At 32.7% G+C, this 22,389-nt stretch overlaps 1 protein-coding gene across 29 annotated transcripts in view; it reads right to left on the bottom strand.

Moving 5' to 3' along the window:
- Positions 1-881: 881 nt before the first annotated feature.
- The window catches only part of LOC135197228 (calcium/calmodulin-dependent protein kinase type II alpha chain-like), a 751,907-nt gene continuing 730,399 nt past the window's right edge, over positions 882-22,389 (bottom strand). For 14 of the 29 annotated variants that reach the window (XM_064224285.1, XM_064224292.1, XM_064224284.1 and 11 more), the window contains 5 exons: positions 18,866-18,892; positions 17,878-17,953; positions 17,352-17,446; positions 3,299-3,413; positions 882-2,285 (listed from right to left, as the gene is read on the bottom strand). In XM_064224285.1, coding sequence (XP_064080355.1) covers positions 2,156-2,285; positions 3,299-3,413; positions 17,352-17,446; positions 17,878-17,953; positions 18,866-18,892 — 443 coding nt within the window. In that variant the 3' untranslated portion in view covers positions 882-2,155. Of the gene's footprint in view, positions 2,286-3,298; positions 3,414-17,351; positions 17,447-17,527; positions 17,572-17,877; positions 17,954-18,865; positions 18,893-20,806; positions 20,873-22,389 lie in introns of those variants that run through there. The other 15 variants (XM_064224296.1, XM_064224304.1, XM_064224299.1 and 12 more) reach the window with 6 other exon arrangements.

Here is a 22,389-nt window from a genome sequence, read left to right as displayed (position 1 = left end):
TTTCTTAGCCCTACAGATCAAAGGACCAGAAGTGCACTGCATGTACTAATTAAGTTTTAAGTGTACTATATCTGTACTGGATAAAATCTTTTAGATTTGCTATTTATAAGTAGACGTGTAAATAAAGACTGTAGGGTAGATACTGTACATTTTGGAAAATTATGTACTGTATTTACATATGTTTACATACATATAAACAGTATACTGTATATTGTGTATGTGTGCATGGGCATACATACATAAAGTTTATATAGTAAACCCAGGTAAAGTCAGGTATTGTATATTGTTCACAAGTGATGGGGCAAAACATCATGCAATAAGCAAATAATTAAAAAAAGAAACAATTATTCCAGGACTATTCTTTTTAATTCATTTTTATTTTTTTTTTCACTAATACATCTTGGGAATAGGGTTAAGTACCTAATTACGGTTCTGAATGCTGATGAAGACAGAGTTAATGTGTATTTACATAATAATAATGCAGTTATACAGGTATTTACACATTTTCTCTTTTTCCTTTGTATTTACTTTTATTCCATAAACTGTAATTATCCTCATGTGTGTGTATGTTCTTGAAAGAGCCTGTTTATGCATGTATGTATATTTGTATGTATGTGCACAGATATATGCATACAAATATATATGTACTCATTATATATATGTATGTGTTGAACACTGTGTATGCACACCTACATACTTACATGTGGGTTACATATATAATTACACATCCATGCAGTCGATGAAACCTCTAATAATGCAGATTTTTAGACCATGGAATTATAGAAATTGATTATACAACTAACAGTAATTTGATTTTAATTTATATATATATATATAATATATATATATATATATATATATATATATATTATTATTATACTATAATTTCTCTCCATTTGGTGAGCGCATTTTGTTCTGGTTATGTGATTTAATCAAAACAGAACTATGGTGTATAACAAGGCAATGTTTCACACTAATAAATGTTTTGAAAGTTAAGATTTCACAGATGTTACGTGTTTTGAATATGATTTTAATTAGAGCTTTTTTAAACTCTTAACATAAATGGCGATTTATATTAAACAACAAAACTGCCAGAATTACCGATACATTCATATTATAAGGGTGTGACTATTCAGTTATCCAAAAATTTCAATCATCCATATGGTCTTGGTCCCATGTACTCTGGATAATCTTGATATTCCATGTGTGCATGTATAACTGTCTATGTATCCAGGTTAGAATGTATATCCGTATATGTGTAAGTATGAATTTGCATTTCGTGCATGTACACAAAGTCACAAATCCTCATATACATATACGTACATATTTTCATAAAATAATATACAGATGAAATGTATAAAATACTTAACAAAAATAAAAAATGTATATAAATTTTTTACAACCGGATTTTGATGATTTAGCCATGTGGATTCTGAAGCACTAGATGATGAGGCATTCTCATTTAAACACGATGGGGAGGTGATGAAGCTTCGACACTGATACCCGCAGCTCGTTACTCATCAACGACAATTATTGTTCAACATTTTTATCAGTGTTAACGTTTCCATATAGAATAGAATTATTTAGAAATAGCTGTTGCTTACAAGAACTGATTCTGTTTATTAGGCATATGTAATATGCTTAGAAGAAATGCATTCCTACAATGTATATATCAATTTCTCTATCTAGCATCTGAGAAATTCATGAGCCATAAATTGTGCACATTATCACTGAAGAATTGTCCAACAAAGAGAGTTTGCTTTAAATCTAAAATTATGCCACACATCTAATAATATACTCGGTAGCAATGGTACAATGGGAACATTCAATTTTCAAAATATAGGCAACCATCGATAACCAATGTTAATCTGGCATAATCGTATGTCAACATGTTCCTAGAATTCTAGGAATCTAGCTGACTATCTGCAGAACTATCATGGTTAGAACACTGTTCATTTAAAAGTAGTTCTTCCCAACAAATAAATACCATCTCAGGTCTCGAAGCACTTTGGTCATTAAAAGCTGGATGGCTTTAATGAGGCCTGAACACTGGTGAGGGATAATCTTGATATATTTCCAACCAATGATATTCCACAGAGGCTGACCTGATAACGCACATCTTCAGGGTAACTGGTACCCCTAGTAGTCCTCAGTTCTATTTAGTACCAAGTGCAAAAGGGGAAGAAGGTGACCCAGAACGATGAAAATGTATGCATTGCCACTTATTATCTTTACGATGCCATACCCTCGTTTCTTCACTTTGCTGTGTGTGAGCTTGTCCTTGTCTGAAAGAGAAATTTGTATTTGTATATATATATATATATATATATATATATATATATATATATATATATATATATATATATATATATATATATATATATATATATATATATATTACAGATAATCTTAGACATGAAGATATATTATTCAGTTGTATTCCACATAGGAAAATGTAACATATAAATGGTTAGAATATGCCCAACAGTTTTGTCCTCCAATGGACCTCTTCTTGGAGTGTTTATTTTAAGGAAATGAATATTCCAAGAAGAGATCCATCGGAGGACAAAATTGTCGGCCATATTCTAACTATTTGATATTTCATTTATCTACATGGAATACACTATATATATACATACACAGGCAGTCCCTGGTTATTGGAGGGGTGCAGATAAGCGAAAACTGCCATTAACCAAAACTCAGCTACCTATGGCACCAAGTTTCGGTTAATGGTGCCAATAACCGGTTTATGGCACCTCTGTTGGTTATGTTATGGTGCCATAACTCTGTTATTGGCACCTTATGGTGTCGATAACCGAAACCCAGCTCTTATGGCACCATAAATTGCCAATTTTTGTGCTATAAAACTGGATCGCCATTAACTGAGACCACCCATAAATGCGGACTGCCTGTATGTATGTGTATATATATATATATATATATATATATATATATATATATATATATATATATATATATATATAATCAATTATTCATTTTTGTACATTTAAAGTACTTTGAGTCTATTGGCAGATGCTTGAAGCAAGACTTGATTATTAAAGAGTAGTAATTTACCACGCAAAATACGCTATGATCTCTCTTTTTCCTTCATAAACAACAGAGAAACTGTGGGTTTTGCTACGAGCAACTAAATTTGCACTTTAACTACAAAGAAAAAAAATCACCAGTTATTAATACAGTAGGAAACTGGTCACAATATTAGCATATTAGCATTTGATATTTTCATATGAGTCAAAAATACAACTAATTCTTTGCTTTCTGCTTATACTGTACTCACTTGTCCATGTACTGGGTTAGTCGAATATAAGCAATACACGCAGCATCATCTCCAAGTAGGTGGACATGTGGATTTAGGATCATTGTGTTGAGAGCTTTACAATTTTTCCCAAGAACTGCAAAACAAAGAAAAATACTTTCATTACACACAAACAATTAACAAATAAAAACATAAATTAAATTAGAAAATATCATTCAACATTTTATTCTGCTTAAAACAGTATGAAAATAAAACTACAGCACTTACAGTATTTCTTACATTTATGAATCATTCCTCAAATTAATTGAATTTCAATATAAATGTCTTAAAAGATATCTTATGATAGCTAAAAATATTTTTAGTTAGATTTAACCTCAGTATGTTATGGGGTAAATTAAGGGCAAATTCAGCACCATAAAAATAATGCACCAGTGATTTACCCTTACTGCATGTAGTTAGTAATATCAAGCAGGCATAATAATGTTCTAGTTTTATAATATCAACTGGCACATTCCAATTTGTCTTGGAAGATTATTTTCGTATACAATGAAGTCACTACATTTTTACCATACTACTCCCCATTGAAGACCTTTGAAAACAGTTAACTTTTGTAGCCTAAGACACACACAAAAGCTTTATTAATCTTTGTTGAACTATTGCCCGCCCCTTTTTAATCTAAATTCCACTTCAAGAGATGATGTAAAATATTGTGAACAAAAAATAAAACTTATACGTAAATGAATTATGGAAAACTGGGTGCAAAGTCCCCCCCCAGATGATGTCAATCTCAATTACATTTCCATAAATGGAAAAAACCCTTAATTCCAATAGCACTGAATGACCCTTAGGAACCCAATGCTAGGGCTATGTCCCTAAATATCACATTCATCCAGATTTACATTTCACATTTCCTTGTATAATAATTTTCAATCTAAAAGTTCCAGAGAGATAATTTAAAACTAGTGAATTATGTTTTAATAATTGCAGATATGGAATAATTCAATTTTCACATCAATACATTTCCACGTACTGTACTGCACCCTCAGGTTAAAACCACACAACTCTTTGCATAATGCAATGGAACTTAATGACATTTATGAAGGAAGGCCTGAATGCCTGGTCTGATGTTTCCATGGTTAGAAGTACAGTATATAGGAATTTACACATAACAATGTCACCGATAACAGCAATAATAAAAAATTTCATGATTCTTTCACTTAGCATTAAAATATAAGAACTCACTTTAATTTAAGTAACTGAAAATTGTTAGGATAAATTGCTTAAATTACAAGGTATGTGAGAAGCAGTATGTGAGACAATAGTTTATATATACTGCTACAAAAAAAATTATGGGAACAACAGAGTTTTATGAAATATAATAGAAACCATTGCTATAACATTAGTACAATACCTACCGATTATAAAATACAATTGAAAAGAGGAAAGATGCAACTGGAAATAACCCGTCTTTTTGCACAAGATCATTCAGAGAAAGGTTTGTTTTGTCTAAAGCTGAGGATGTTCTGTCACCAGTTACAGTGAGGGAGTGGTAAGGTCTGTCTACAATCAACAAGGCGAATTAGAGGACATTATTAAATTTCTGCAACAAAGGAGTGGAACTACTATATTGCAACTCCTGACACAAAATTTCCATGAAATTGGGGTAACATGGTGTCATGGCACTATTTAACATTTTCATCTGATTGCATCAACACCAGAATTCATAACTTTGATAGCAAATCCATTCTCTTGGACTAAACATAATCCTTCAATTAACTGGATTAGTAGTTATGGGGCCTGTCAGAAAATGGCGAAATGAAAATATAATGGCAAGTAAAAAAAAATCTAGGGGTGTTCAAGGGCAACTCTGTACCCCTCTTCACCTAACCTTGTCAATACCACATAACTGTAAACACGCAGTATGCTTATAAACAACAGCATCACGCTTTAAACTGAAAACTTTATGCTAAAGGCAATTATCTACTTTTTTCCCAATATTTGTTACAAAATATATTGCATAAATACACTTTGACAAAAAAATGCAAGCCCTTCTTTTTCTCTCCATCTCTCTCTACCATGTATGTATTATTACTACATGTATCCTTTAATGAAATATCAATTACTGTACCATAAACATACTAACACAAAACTATACAAAATCCAGAAAGCTTAAAACGCATCGAATGAGTGCGTGCATACATTGGTAGTGTTGTCATATTTTTTGCTTTGTCTGATTAACTGCACCTTATTTCATTGAAAGCTCATTTGACTCTAAGTATGATTATCACAAAAAGTATTATAATAGTACATAAGAGAATATTTATCACTGTTGACGTTTTATCTCGAATCACCATAAAAATATTTAAAATTCAAACTTCATATATAGGCAACGCAAAACCAAACAGGCTGTAGCAAGTTTACCCACATCAAGGAATTAGTGTGTACGTACATGTTGCCTTTATTATTTTTTTTTGCTATGCTTGATTTAATGTACCATAATTCATTACAAGTTTAATTGACATATAAAAAGTAAACAAGAAAATATTTTATCATTGTTGATATTCAATTTCAGCTCTCATCAGAAGGCAGTTTTTTTTATTTTTGAAATTTATATATATCATATATCATGGGGGTCTTGATCCCTGGGGAAGGTGTGTTGGATAATGTTGACATTCAGATAACAGTGATCGAACTGCATAAGCCAGTTAGATGATTTTTTTTAGTTAAAAGCAATCTATGAGACTGGATGCAGAGGCTCTGCCAGTGTGAGGAAAAGATGTTTAAAGCTACATTTTGGAGATCTGGTGATTCTAAGGCACCTCTGTAGTCTTCAAGCTATACAATAGTATATAAAAATATTTCTTCTCCATTTATTCCAAAATAACATTGTAAAGGAAATAACAGTAATTGGCTATTGAATGTTATGTGGGACAAGTTTGTCTCTACTGCAAAGATTAAAGAAAATGTAAGACATTCCAAAACAGTCAAAGATATTTTCTTGAACAGTTTTTAGGACAGTATGCAAAAAGGCTAAATATGAGTTAAGGCCCATTTGAAGGATTTACAACTTGACAGTTGTTTGTTGTAAAATTTTAAAAAGCGCTCCTCCATTTTAAGGTGAATGGATGATTGTAGAGAGGGCCACTGATGTCACAAGTTGAGAGCTTATCTACTCTTACGTAGCGATGACTCCTAAATAGGGAGAGGGGTATTAGAACATGGAAAGATTTTCCATTTAACAACGCCAAATGCCCACATGGCATGACTTGCTTGGGGAAAATCATACACCTAGATATTTTCTGATGAAAAACTTTATCAAACTATAAACCAGATAGTCCCCAATTGTGAAAATTGTCTCTACATTCTGATGGATGGCATCTGATGTGAGGTTGTGGGTGAGTCTGCATCATAAAGGAAAGTTATTTTGGAAAGCCTAGTAGTATGAGGAGACTTGTGCATGATTCTGTATGAAGCCATCTCAGCTGATTTTCAAACACTTTAAACATGAAGATCTTAGTGCATCAGCTTATAAAATAGTATGGGCCTCAAGACAAACTGTCCACTTGGGTAAATCCCTTCAAATGGGCCTTACCTCACAGTATTTAGCCTCTTATGCATGCTATCCTAAAAGCTGTTCAAGAAAATAACCTTGTTTTCATTAAGATCATTATTTTGCAACAACCCCATTTGGTATGAGTTCGGTGGGAAAACAAAGGAACTGTAATGCAACTGATGTAGCCATCAAATTGGATTAGTGGAGAACTTAAGACAAAAAAAGATCAGAAGTCAACTCTTAGGCATTCAAAATGTGAGTGTAATGGGCATACAAGACACAAGTAAAAGTCCAGTAAGCATTAAGTGTGAATATACGAAGACGCATTCACTAGCAACACAGTTAAGTACCACAGGAATGAAAATCAATTAAAGTTACGATGATGCAGATGAAAGTACAGTCCTAACCACTGGTTAAAAAAATTTCCTTAACAGAAAGAGCTCATGGTTTGAAATTACGCAATTTCTTCCTTTGATCTGTGTGAAGAGTCTTGAAGTAAAAAATTCCAAAGTTTATTGATGACTATTCTAATCATACTGACAGGACAACGAACGTATTAACAAGAGAGGAAATAACAAGCAAAACAAGGACAGCACAAGTAGTAACTTAATTCTTTAAAATAAAAGATTGCACTAGGAATATTCAGGTAAGACTGGATGACTGTTGGCATCATTGAACAAGTCTTCAGATGCTGGCTGACATAGGACTTTGGAAGGTAGGGAGACTTGTCAGATGGAATAGACTTAAAAGTGGTTGTAAAAACTAATGAAGAGTTGTCACTGTTGAAAGTAACTGTCCTGGTGGCTAAGAAGGCCAGTTTCTTGACTAATTCTTTAACCAAGAACCCTGGAATAAGAAAAAAGAAGCAAAGGGGCCAGGAATGTGTTTGGCGGGAAGGGCGTTCAGTCGCTGGTATCTTTTCACTTTAGTACCTTGTACAAGAAAATTGTAACAGCAAATTCATTTGTAGCACCAGAACGTCTACCCCCAATTGTATCCTCCACCAAATTTCACTCTCTCGAGTATACTGCTACCGAATAATGGTATGAACTGGGAAAGAGAGTGACATGGATGTGTTAAACTTGGGTTGGAAGTTAGTGGACAGTCAATTGGCACCATTTATGTCAGATATGAGTGCTACCCCAGACAAGCTTTTAGAGATGATTCACTGGAATTGCAAAACTGCCTGTGGAACACCATGATGTAGCTGCACAGTGCATGGGTTACCATGTACCCTGCGTGTGGACAATGCCAGTTACAATCATGTGACAATCCGTACAACCAGGTTACATTCATTGAAGAGGAGGATGATGAGCAGCAATAGTAATATAAGCTGCATTTGACAAATGTATATATTTTAATGAACAATAGAAGTTTTCGTGATTGTGAATGTTGAGGCACTGATAACAACTAAAAACAATAGTTTGGTTCTCAGTGATGCATTCTTAAATTATATGTAGATTATAAGGCAAATTACACATAGCTTACAGGAATTTTCATTTTTTTTATATTCAAGGATATTTTTGTATGTTCAGGACCATTTTAGATGCCATCTTGGATTTCATGATGTTATGATAATTAAATGATAATTTCACTAGTTCCATTGCATTCCTTGACCCTCAAAACCTAGATATAGACATTGTATGTACCATTCTGTGGCAAACGATGAGGAAGTTAAAGGCATTTAAATGTATTGGTGGCCATCCTCAACGCCATCTTGGATTTAATGATGCTGTGATGATTAAAAGAAAATTTTAGTTTTCATTGTATTCCTTGACCCCAAAACCTAGGTATAGACATTATATTTATCATTCTAGGGCAAACATTAAGGAAGCCAATTGCATTCTAATGTACTGGTGGCCATCTTGGATGCCATCTTGGATTTGACAACTTTCTGGTACTTTGACTTCGGTAGATTTTTAAGTATGCTATTCTCCACGTCAAATAGAACCAAAATATAGTCGAAAAATTTTTCTAGCAATTTTTTTGGGGGTTAAACCCTATATTTACTCTACTAAAGGCTCAGAGATGGATTTACGCATGATATATCGTGTAATTAAATTCGCATTTTTGTTATTTATACAAGTGATTAGCTTTCATGATAACATACTACTGTGTATGCAGTACAACATATTCTTTGAATAAAAAGCATTTCAAGTCAAAGATTAAAACAAATTTGGCTTCCTATGCCACTCCATTCACTTGCTATCGATTTGGTTTACGTATATGATACAATACTTTAATTTTCTTTTTTTGGTTTTTGTCGCTTGCTATTTTTATTTCCCTTTTTTTGTTTGTGTCTGTATTACTGTAGACATCATATTATGCTGTCAAAATACATACAGATGCCTTATGGCAACTGGCCATGACGTATCATGCTTGGCCATTGGGTGATGAACTAACAGCAATGTAAAAGTTTTAAGTAACACATACCACCAGTTGTTCTTATTCAGAACATCACTGTTTAGGTAGTAGTGCAGATTCATAACTGATCATGGATGTTGAAAACTACTTTTTTTTTTTTTTTTTTTTTACAGGTAGCTTTACAAATATTTTTGTTTTTAATGTATACTACAATTTTTGGGTTTAATGTTTTCCAATTGCTTCTTCAAATGTCATTCACAAGTTACTAACCCTAAGGTCTAAAGTCTTGTGAAACATCTAAAAAGAGAATTCTATAAGAAGTATATAGCTCCTGAGGAAGACAGTAGGACTGCTTCGAAACAAAAGTTGGGCACAGGTGTGCCTTGCGACTCTTCAACTTGAAAAATAAGATATATGTATTATATGAAAAGTGCTCATGAATATTCAAAATAGTCTTACACTCCAGTTAAATGTCCTCTTTCAGGAAGATGTTTTCTTTGTAATTCTATACACCATATTAGATTAATATTCATTAAAATTTTTTTACAGCATTCTATATAAATATATCAATACTTCATAAGAATATACCTGTTGATCCCACTATCCCTCACATATTGTTTACAGTAGTACTGTAACATACGGAATCCCTTTAGAAACCTTGTTGTCAAGGACCAGTAATGAAAAAGATATAGGCAATTATAAGATCGAGAATAAATTCTTGCGTCTAGAACTTGCCCATTTCCTCTGAAATACTTACATGAAGTCATCATCACGGAAACACCTTTTAATAACAACACTTCAATGTTCCAGTCATCTACAGTGTAATAAAAAATATTATTCCTCTCTCAGCAATAACTAATAGCCAGCAAAATATGGAAGCACTTCCATATACGTATGTTGCAAAATAAAAAGCAACGCTACAAGGTTTGGGGAGTAAAATACAACATCCTTCCTAACCCTGCAACTAAAGCATAACCAAATCATAAACTATCACTGTTTCAGTTTTTTCAAATTACTGCATGATAGCAAAATCTACCTGTATTTTTAACTTGAGGTAACTATACTACTACTAATAGGAGGCTTTGTAAGCTCAAGGGAATTACAAGCCATTTGTGAGCAGATATTAAGATATCCTTATGATTAAGATAAAATATGCACATTAATTTCAGTCATGGAAAAGTATGAATTATATTGTTTTAAAATAAACAAAAAAATAGCCATGGTTCCACCATAAAATATGAAAATAAGAAAACCTAAATAATATACTAAAAGACTGATCTACTATTTTAATATCCAATGTTAGCATACCAACCAACATAATACATAATCAGTTCTTCAGCCATTAGCAGTTTTGCACAAATTTCAGTTCATATACGCTTACAAACAAAGTCTTTATGTCTTTAAAGAAAGTTTTAGTAGTGGATGCCTTTGCCATTCCTTAATACAGAAGGATGCATATAAAAAATACATGAATTCTTTCTATCTAAGTTCCTGCATAAAAGACCTGTGGTGAGTCTAACTGGAAAAAAATTTGTAATGAATATTCACTACACATCCTTTTCTTCCAAATGTAATCTACTAATATCAGCATAACCTTGGGTGTATCAAAAACTGGCAATTATTTCCTAGGAACATCAAGTCAGCATACCGACCAACATAATACATAATCAGTTCATCAGCCATTAGCTGTTTTGCAAAAATTTCAGTTCATATACGCTTACAAACAAAGTCTTTATGTCTTTAAGAAAGCTTTAGTAGTGGATGCCTTTGGGTGTATCAAAAGCTGGCCATTATTTCCCAGGAACATCAAGTTTTTGTATTCCTATTTCTCTGCAATTTTGTCAGACACATATTATAAAATACAGTGTTACCCCCGTATTCCCAGGGGATGCGTACCAGACCCACCCCCTGCAAATTCTAGCTAGTATCCGTGAATAGTTGAAACTCCTATAAAAATCCTTAAAACTGCCTATTTTGTTAGTTAAAACTCAAGAAAACCCACTAAAACTGTTTATACATACCTGGTTTTTTCTAACAGTTTTGTCACAAAATGTGCATTTTATGATGAAATTGATAAAAAAAAAAAAAAAACCAGGAATTTGTGGATATTTCTCATAGAAAAAGCAAATAGGGAAATTTTCCATGAATAATGCATATATATGTTCCATAGAGAAATCCAAGAATATGTGAATCCGCAAATTCGGAGTCCACGAATACAGGGGTTCACTGTATATACTTTTTTAATTAGGACTTTGAAACTATCCACATGGTTTCACTGTAATTATACAAATTGATTATCATACAAGAATAAAAGCGCAAAACTTCAAGTTATTTGCTCAACTTTGTAAGTTTAAACATAGATCCAATGCCTACAAGGATGTGAAGCTCTGACGAGTGGTAATTTAATAATGAGTCACTACATAGGACACAATACTGTACTCTTCTCAGCAGTTCCAGAAAGATTATTACCTACACAATTGTACTGGACAGTTTTTACCCACTTCATAATTTCACATCCTGTCAAGATTAGCAAACCCACTATTTTTCAAGACAATATTATACCACTTTGATTTATATATAATATATATATTATTTCTGGGCTCAGCTCGTGTCGCTGCGCGAAATATCCTTTAATCTATTATTTCTAGGGTAAATGTACTAAAAAGAAGGGTAATCTTAGACTTGTCCCGCTTAAACTTAGCCATTCGCTGCGACAAGTTCAAGATGCTCACATATATATATATATATATATATATATATATATATATATATATATATATATATATATATATATATATATATATATATATATATATATATATATATATATACATACACACACACACACAGTCCAGTCCTGAATTATGCGTGTTCGAATTGTGCCATTCCCCTTTTAAGCGGTCGTTAGTTCTCAAAAATAGATTTTCTGTATCTGCAAAGCCATTCAAAGTCTGCGAGTCACGCGCCACAAAACGTATCAAATCTATTGTCTTTTCAAGTATTTTAGGTGGTGGTGGACGGGGGGGGGGAATGCTTGGAGGAAAAAAACTATTATTCCTCCAAGGGGGAATGCGAGAGAAAGGTTTCCTGCTAAGCCATTAGCCAAGATGGAAGGCTATGCTTCACGCATTTGTGACGTCAAAGCGCAGTGTGTATGAATGATCGGTCTAGGTCAACTTGTTTTGACTAACTTTGAGAGAGAGAGAGAATCGTTCGATCTAAACTTTTCAAGAAACTCATTTCATGTTGAATTTTGAGTTTTTATAATTTCTTATCAAATTTTGACTTTTCATCAGTTCTTTTTTTATCGTAGTATAAATTTATATGAAAACTATTGCATAGTGAACGTGCCAGACAAAAAAGATGAGAAAGGCGCTCGTAACCAAGTTTGTTAGGCCTAACAGAGTGAAGACACGCATGATCCGCTAGTCCCCGAAACCTCAAATGGTTTACTAAGTCTTCCTTCAGCAGAAGAACTCTTCACGGAGGATGAGACAGAAGAGTTTGAAGGTTTTTTGGCTCAGGATATGTAGAGGAAATACCATCCAAAAGGTTTTTTTTTTTAAGGAAATTACTGTATCGCACAGTACACTTGCACCAAATGGTGGCATTGTTTACGTGTGGGAGTTTTCACCATCCTATGTGTAACTTTAAACTTTTTCAGGTTATTAGAACCTTTTTAATGTTTTATTTATCCATAAGAACAATTTCATATAGAAAAAATTGCAGTAAAGTACATGGAAAGTATTGAAAATGGGTAGTATAAAAAAGTTTGACTGGGTAAGTTGCCGTTTGCCTCAGCCCTAATGGAATTATTCCCATAAGGTATGTGCTTCGTAATATGCAAATTTCCACTTCTGCGAGACCGTATATATACATATATATATATATATATATATATATATATATATATATAATATATATATATATATAGTATATATATGTAATATATATATAGTAATATATAATTATATAAATATATATATATATATATACTATATATAATATATAATATATAATATATTATATATATATATATATATATATATACTATCTATATATATATATATATATATATATATATATATATATATATATATATATAATATATATATATATTATATATATATATATATATATATATATATATATATATATATATATATATATATATATATATATATATATATATATATATATATATATATATATATATATCTATATATATGTTTATATATATTATATAGTGTATATATTTGTACCTCGAGATACGAAATTAATCCGTTCCGAGGCAGCCTTCGTATCATGAGATTTTCGTATCTTGGAACACATTTTACATGTAAAATGGCTAATCCATTCCAAACCCTCCAAAAACACCCCAGTAAATTATATTTCCAGGCCTAAAACACATGTTCTAGGGTTACAACGCCGACCCGACGGAAGAAATATGACTCCAAAAAGGCAAAATACTGTACATACTTGAGTAATATTCAACTGCATGTAATGTTCAACCCCATTTTTACTGCATATATTAGGACTTTAGCGTATGTCCCTTAGCAATAAGCCAAGCCTATGTTAGTGGTTGCTACTGTAGCCTAGTCTATGATTCTGACATCTAAACCTAAGAGCTAAAAGCTTAGAATATGCCAATAAAATGTATAAATAATCAGTATGTACTCATTTCAAATAATTATTAATTAATCATTAACTATAATACACAAACAAACAAAAATCAAACCTTCCAATCAATTGTTTACATTCAGCTCTTACCCGTCTTACGAGTATCGAACGAGCGCCAAGCAATCATTTTTCCTAGCACACAGTAAGCCATAAATTGTCATTAGTATCTCTCTTCAACTAGTGAAACTACCAAACAGTTTAATAACCATTCATTTCTATTCTTTATTCTATCTTTACCTAATGGAGATACCGAGTTACTGACAGCTATAATGAAACATACGTATACGTAACGTAATAATAAAACAGAAGAAGAATTCTAAAAAATACGTATTTGTTGGCAGTCTGATTTATTTTATATTTTATGATATCTAATTCACAATCTTTTTTATTAAATGTATTGCAGGTACTCATTTCAAATAATTATTAAGTAACCATTAACTATAATAATAATAAAAAAAAAAAGCTTCCAAATGTCTGTTTACATCCAGCACTTACGAGTATCGAACGATCGACAAGCAATCACTTTACACAGTAAGCCATAAATTTTCATTATCTCTCTTCAACTACTGAAACTACCAAACAGTATAATAACCATTCATTTCTATTCTTTATTCTATCTTTACCTAATGTTTTTTTTTTATTAAATGTATTGCATGAATAAGTTTTTAATTTACAGCATCCTTTTACCAATAGAATACTTAAAGCACAAGGGGTAGATGCTGACCAATAGGAGAGCAGGACCTTATGAGGTGACTAGCATCAGGAGCCAATGGGAGAGCGGGAGGATGGTGGCGAGTTTACTCAGTTGGCGGCGCAGGAGTTTTAAAATTGTTCTTGGTGGTCCGGGCAAATCTCGGGACTTTACAGCAACAACCTTTCGTATCTTGAAAACTTTTCGTATGTAGAGCAGTAAAATTTTTCGCATTGGCTTTCATATCTCGAGTTTTTTGTAAGCAGAGCCTTTCGTATCTCGAGGTACTACTGTATATTACAATAAATTATAGTATAGATATATATATATTATATATTATAATATATGATGTATACTTATATATATATATATCAATATATATATAGTTATAATATTATGATATATATTATATATATAGTATAAGATATATATAATATATATTAGATAGTATCATAGAATATACAATTATAATATTATATATATATATATATTATATATATATATATATATATAGATATCATATATATTATAAGTATTATATATAGATTACAATAATTCTTAAATATCTAATAATATTTATTATAATATTATATATATAATATTATATATATGTATATAGTATATATATATTATATATAATATATATATATATAACATCGAGCTACAATGTCCTTTAATATCTAATTCGCTCTATATTTTCATATACATATACTTAACCGAAGGGGAATTTCTTCTACACAATAAGAGATTTGCCGGCTCCCGGACCAGTATTGTAGCTCGATGTATATATAATATATATATATATATATATATATATATATCTATATATATATATATACATACATATATATATATATATATATATATATCTATATATATATATATACATATATATATGTGATTATGTCAGGCAGTCCTCGGCTTAAGACGGGTTCGTCTTATGACGTTCTGAGGTTAAAACGCTTTTCAATTATATTCATCAGAAATTATTTCCAGGTTTACGGCACATGTTCCAGGGTTATGATGCTTACAGTGCCAATCTGACAGAAGAAATATGACTCCAAATATGCAAATTAATCAATATTTGAAGGTTTTTTTAATGAAAAATGCAATAAAAATGCAAGAACGGGACCCCCATCGTAACCCGGCGACTGCCTACTTGTATATATGGTATATGTATATACATGTATATAAATCAAAGTGGTATAATATTTTCTTGAAAAATAGTTGGTTCACTAATCTTGACATGATCCACATTTTCAATGGGATGTCTATATTTTATCAGAAGTTACCCATTTTTGTTTCTATATGAGATAAGTAAAAGTCAACAGTAGTAAGAGGGCATGCTGTTATATTTCTATGTTGCTATAATTGTTACGAGATTAGACAAATCAATACTCTAATCACTAAAAGAAATATAGTACGTATATCATATGCATAGGTTAGGGCAATAACAGTGCAGCACTTACATACAGTTACTATCCTGACTCATAAGGAAATCCTTGAAAACAAAGTTCTAGTACGTATATGTACAGCAATAATACCCCTGCCCTACCTTTTTTCTTCAATTTAAGTCTGCTGAGATACAACTGATTTATCTCACACAAGTATATGATAGCTACATATTGCCACCTTCTCTTAGGATTTTGTATACTTCTTATTCCAAGACTCTTGACCAATAATAAAATAAGAAATTTTTCTTGTGTGTAAATCTTAGTACTATAGATATTGTTAAATGCATTTTAAATCCCTTAAGCTTTATGAAGACTTCTGTTCTCATTGTCAGAGGAAATTAAATTAAAGCTTATTTCTCCATAATGATTAAGGACAATAGTCCTTGAAAGCTGAAGGATTTTATCTGTATTTAACAATACATATACCAGGATTTACAAATAAGACAAGACGACTGTCTTATTTTACTGCCAATCCGGAACGAATGTGATTAAGTCTTTACATTCCTCACTCTTGACCAAGTAAAGCCTAAGCCATTTCTATCAAGTTAATTCCTTTCGATTTTACTTCTTTGCTTACTTGTTCTAGTTCCAATGCAATAAACAGGTATACAACTGATCATCTGCCATTACTCATGCCTCAGTGAGTTTTATTTTCTTTCAAAACATTTTTCACCTTAGCATTACTGACCTCCTTCAGTAGTGCTGCACCACCCATTTATAAATAAACAGGCTACTTAATAAGTATACTGGAGCGAGGCATTAAAGCAGCTAACAGATACAAAAATAATTTGCAAGACCTTAATCTCATTTACTCAACACACAGAACTACATACTACAGTACATGTAGTTCACCTTAACTAGCGCTATTTCATAATTCAATAGATTTTCTCACATCATCGTTGGAACAATAACAATTATTTTAATCTTCATAACTTATTCCATGTACATAAGACTAATGTGCATTTCAAAATTCAAGTCATAAGGGAACCTGAGTAACACTCATCACAAAACTTTTTTTTTTTTTCAAAAGCTCTATTTTTTAGTTCAGCAAATAATCTATGTACGTATACAGTAGTTTCACACCAAACTGTTTTTGAGGAGTAACAGTACCTAACCTGAACAACAAACAGCCCACAGATCTACAATTATCCTAAGTGTTGCTCTCCTCAACATGCAAATCATACGATAGCATAATCTTGCCTTCATATAAGCACACAGTTCCTGAGACACTAAACACAAATCAATGCATCAGATGGCAAACGAAAAAACCCATGGTACTGAACTCAGAAAAAAAATCAAACAAACAATGCCATAAAGAAACATTTAAGTTACCATTATCAAAGTAAAATTTGTGGAACTCCAGGCCCTCCACTAAATTGCCTAACGCCTCTGGTTCGAAGGAGGTCAGATGCGTGTCGCATATTTTGCTGAAAGAAAAATGAAACATGATCAACAATGCTGACCACACACATTTTGTGGCAGCAGATAGGGGTAAACTAACAATTTACCTGAATGTACATCAAAACCCATGACAGATCCTTGATATAGCTTACTGTAAAAGAAAAAAGGAGTGACCTTACATTAATAAGAAACACCTCAAGGCAGCATAATTTAACCATAATGTTGCTCAAATGTGCATCATGAACATGACCATAACTGGGTGATTAATTTTGAATGATATTAACATTAAGAATAACTGTAACTTTGTTATCCAATACCTTACGACAGTCTATGACTCATCAGTATATCCACTTATTACCTAAGATTTTCATGCTTTCCCCTGGAACACAGACGACATTGCTGCTCAGATATTTTATTAGAGATACCAACACTTGAAAAATAAGGTAATGCTACTCACGTATAGCCTTCAAAGTCTCCACTATTTATACAGTCGATCAGCTGTTCAGTTGCCTTAATAATCTCTTGCTTACGTGCTGAAAAATAAAAACAATGTTGTAAACACTTTTTACGCCTTGAGAAAGGAGAAACTAAGCTTCATTACATGAAATTTAAAGAGCTAAATCACAGAAATACTGCAGAGATTAGTGTTATAGGGATAAGGGAAGGTGTTAAAGATAGATACCACTCATTTATTTTCAAGTTTTAGTCAATTTTAAGTTACTTAGTTAAACTGGAATCACAGATACACTGAGGCAAGCTCTACTCATTAACATCGTTTTATAAGAAAGATGGCTTTAATATTCTAAGAGAATAAAAGGAAGTCATGCAAAAGTCATGCTCATAAAACATTCATGAAATATGTATTTTAATGGGTTAAATTATTCCAAGAAAACAACTAGTCACACCTATCCAGCTGAAACGGCATTATAGCACCTCTCACAGGATAGGGATTAACTGTACATGGGGAGGCTATGTACCATCTTAGAATAACGTGTACCGGTTGGCTTATGAAAACAATTTAACATTTCATTTCTTATATGGTACTATCAGTATTAGTGGAAATTGGTTACCAAACTATGGTAAACTAAGACATATTTACAGAATTGGTAACATATGTACAAAGAAAGACTGTCGGAAGAAAAGTGCTAAATCTTTGACAGCTGTGTAAAAATAAGCATCTTGTGGTTATCCTATTCCTACGAGACTAATTCTTGTCTGCAACATCATCTGGCTCAAGTGAATACACATAATATACATGCTAAATTCTTATCCAGTAACACACAACCTATCATGACTATATATTGGAAGAGTGTACTGTATATGGTTTCTAAATACTGGCCGAAATCCTAGAAATTCCTGAACATTGCTCCTAGAAAGAGGGTCAACATGGTTCGTTAGTTACACTCGCAGATGATGGATGATGACAGAGGAACAATGATACTCACGGTCCAAAACATTGTTGTTCCTATTGGCTGAAACAGGCAGAGACATCCAGGTGAGTAGGAGGTACCAAGAAAGGTAAAGAAAGTCCCCAATATTAGTACTTGTTGATATTCTGATAACAGTTGTGATATATTTGTTAAAAACAAAGCCTATTAATATAATGGGTGTCTCACTTTGATTAGCATGTTTATCAACTCTGATACAATATTTATGAAGAAAACCATTTTGCTAAAAATATAATGTACACAGTTATCATAGTCTTACAATATAAACTGTATCATATTACTATTTCATACATGCTGGCCCGTACATTATCATGAGCATCTCTTTCAAAATATACATATGTGCAAATGCATTCTAGATCTGTTACTGCAATTTTCCAATGCAGCATTTTTATGGCTCTAACGCGGCATGCAGAATGCAAAGTTGCAGTGTTCATGAGGTTAAGACTGACAGAGGTTTGCGTGTCTCCAAGGGTAAAAGAATCGTAGCCTAGACTTGGGGCAATTCAAGCTCCTGCCAGTGTTACAAGGTACAATATATATAACTTGCGTCAGTAATTCGACTTCGTTCTTTTTATGTACCAAACTGAGTGCCTTTATATAAAAATTTTCTATGCCAATAAGCTGACTTTGCATAAAGCATGTTTTATAAATAATACAGTACAAAGAAAATGAAATTCGTCCTCCACAATACATACGGAAACATCTCAAAATAATAGTTTCGTAACACTAGTTTTTTTTTTCTAACATATCCCATTTTCTTTGTAGTTCTAATGAAAGACCTAAACTACAAGTCCATCCAATGTTTCTACCCAGAGAGCTAGGATAAGACTTCAAATTGCATTACACTAGCATTTGGCCACATGCGAAGTACAGTACATGTCACATTCAACATAGCCTTACTAGTTGTCAGAGGGAAACAGGTACATCTATACATTCCATGTGTTTGCGTTTAATGCACAAATATTTTGTTGTAACTGTAATACTTAACCATATCACACTACCCTGAATAATAACAGCTTACAAATGCACTAAAGTATGTATAACGTACTACTGCAGTACTGGAAATTTGTTACCAAAGTCTACAACCTAACATGAATGCCAGATGTACCAAGAACATATAAGTGATCGGGTGGCACAACATCCAATAGAGCAGCAACATGGTCGTGCACTGCTTGATACAACAATGAGACTCTAAACAAGTTAGCTTTGTTGGCTAACTCCCCTACTCTTCACAATGCAACCTTTAAAGGAGATTGTATCCTTCTTTCGGAATTAAGCTAGAAAAAAAAAAGAGAAAAAAACCGCAAGAGACTGACTCCTAGTAACAAGTATAACAATTAGAACAATGCACTAAGTTACACGGATACCAGATGGTATTTCAGGAGCGGCTATGATTTTTGTATTAAATGCAGACTTGACTGAAGGCTTTTCATTGTATGTAGTAAGGCCTTAACAAATGGGTATCAGATGGGATGCCATGGGGAAAGGAACAGAGGTAAGAATGAATGACTTACTAAGCCTTTGTGCTGGGTCTCCAATGCACCATGAAATAGAATTCTGTATGTCATACAAAAATGCACAAGTTTCATTGATGATTATAAGACAGGATCACTACAATAGTAACATGCTAGTTGACTCAATATTTTGTAAGCTGATAGACGGAGCTCACAACAGAGTAAGCTAAGGGAACTTTATCACGAGATTTTTTGAAGATGATCTGAATACGATAGACTATAAATTCCATGTGCACCTTGGAAAGGGTACTATGGAAAGGGAATGTTGAGCAGCATATCAGGAGCTGCTTACTACATGACAACTATACATATGTGGAACGTGGACAAAACAGGGTGCATTCTTGAAGCTACATAGCTGCATGTGGTAGAGACTGGTAATGGGAAGGTATGCATGAAAGACTCCCCCTGCAATCCAGCGACTCACCTGCGTGCCAGGAGAGCGAGGAGGACAGGGAGGCAGTCTTGACAGAGTTACGCACATGATGAAGATCTGTCAAGTCAGGTCAGGTCAGGTCAATATGACACCCATGTCAGTTAACACAAAAGCAGTAATCCTCAACTCCTGTCTTACTACTTGAGGATTAGACTAACCTGCAGTTACCTTGGCACCACCTCACACCCTTCTCCTCAGTAGTACTATTGAACTAGACATGCTTATACAACAGAAAATTCTAGCATTACATATGTACTACTAATTTCATAGCATTGCATGATCCATGCACACACTTTTCTTTTCTTCAGTGAAATACAATGTACAGCAAAAAAGACTGACTGAGGAGAAGTTTTACTGGTGCGCTGGTACTTAGTAATCCTAAGAGGTGGGGAGACGCAAAGGCTTGGCATAGTGGCCAACACAGGATATCCAACAAGCCACAAATTAGAAAACAACGTTGGTTTACACAGCAACGATCACCTTTACTCTGGATATTTAAAATTTAGTGACCATGCATGTGCAAAGATCCTGAATTAATTCCAAAAATGTAAACAATCTTAAACATTAATTACACAAAGGCACTTAAAAATAGATAGCCCGCAACTTTCCAAACTTTTAGGTTCCCAGCAACAATTCCTTAAAATAGATCCTGCTTGATGCTACACTTGAATACTTTTATCCAAAAAACATAGTTCTTTAAATATATTTGTTACGGAACAAAGGAAAGTCTTGAAAAAATGTGTTACACTGCTATATCTGGCAAGAGAAATACTGAAGTACATTCTGTTGCATGGCATCTTACACCCCAAATTTTTATCAAAGAAAATGAACACCAACTAAAGACTTTCAACTAAACTTATATCCGGAAGGTGGCTTCTGAGTTTATAAAATTCAATAGATAGATATACAAATAATAAACTTTACTCATTGACTATATAACTGATGAGGTAATGCAAAGCCAGCATATAATGCATGTTTACAAACATACTATACACCAAAGGTTATAGGAAATCTAGATCCTTACTTGCTTTCTAGTCCGTGAAAAAACGAAGAAGCATTTGTATCATCAAAATTGTCAAAATACAAATAAATTACTTGCATATTTTACAGCTTTCTTGAAAAAGGATAAAAGCTAAGATAAAAAGGGAAGAAATGATTACAATGATGTGGGAAATGTCTGCTTATACAAGAGCAAGTCGACTTCATTGAAGCACGGATAGTGGAGTGGGGGTAGCAGAGAATGTGGTACAGCTTGTTCAGGGTCACAAGTTCATAGGATCAGCTTTTAGGTTCAGAGATAAGCTAAAAATTAACTCTTAGAATCTAAAATAAAAATATTAAAATACCATTTATGTTATGGCTGGAAGTTCCAGTTAATATAGAAACAAAAGACCTGAATGTAAGGCATAGGAAGTGCCAAGTATGAAAAGGAATTTATCAATAAATAATTTCTGTTTAAGTGTCAATCTTGTGCAGTATCTGAGGAAAGTCCATAAAAGAAAAGAACTGAAAAAAAATATATGTTTACTAAGAGGTGTGAGCGAAGTTATGTTGGAAATGCATGTTATGTAAGC

The sequence above is a fragment of the Macrobrachium nipponense genome, chromosome 18, assembly GCF_015104395.2.
Source record: "Macrobrachium nipponense isolate FS-2020 chromosome 18, ASM1510439v2, whole genome shotgun sequence".
NCBI lineage: Eukaryota > Metazoa > Arthropoda > Malacostraca > Decapoda > Palaemonidae > Macrobrachium > Macrobrachium nipponense.
The sequence above is the reverse complement of the archived record's forward strand: the minus strand, read 5'-3'. Positions and strand labels throughout refer to the sequence as shown.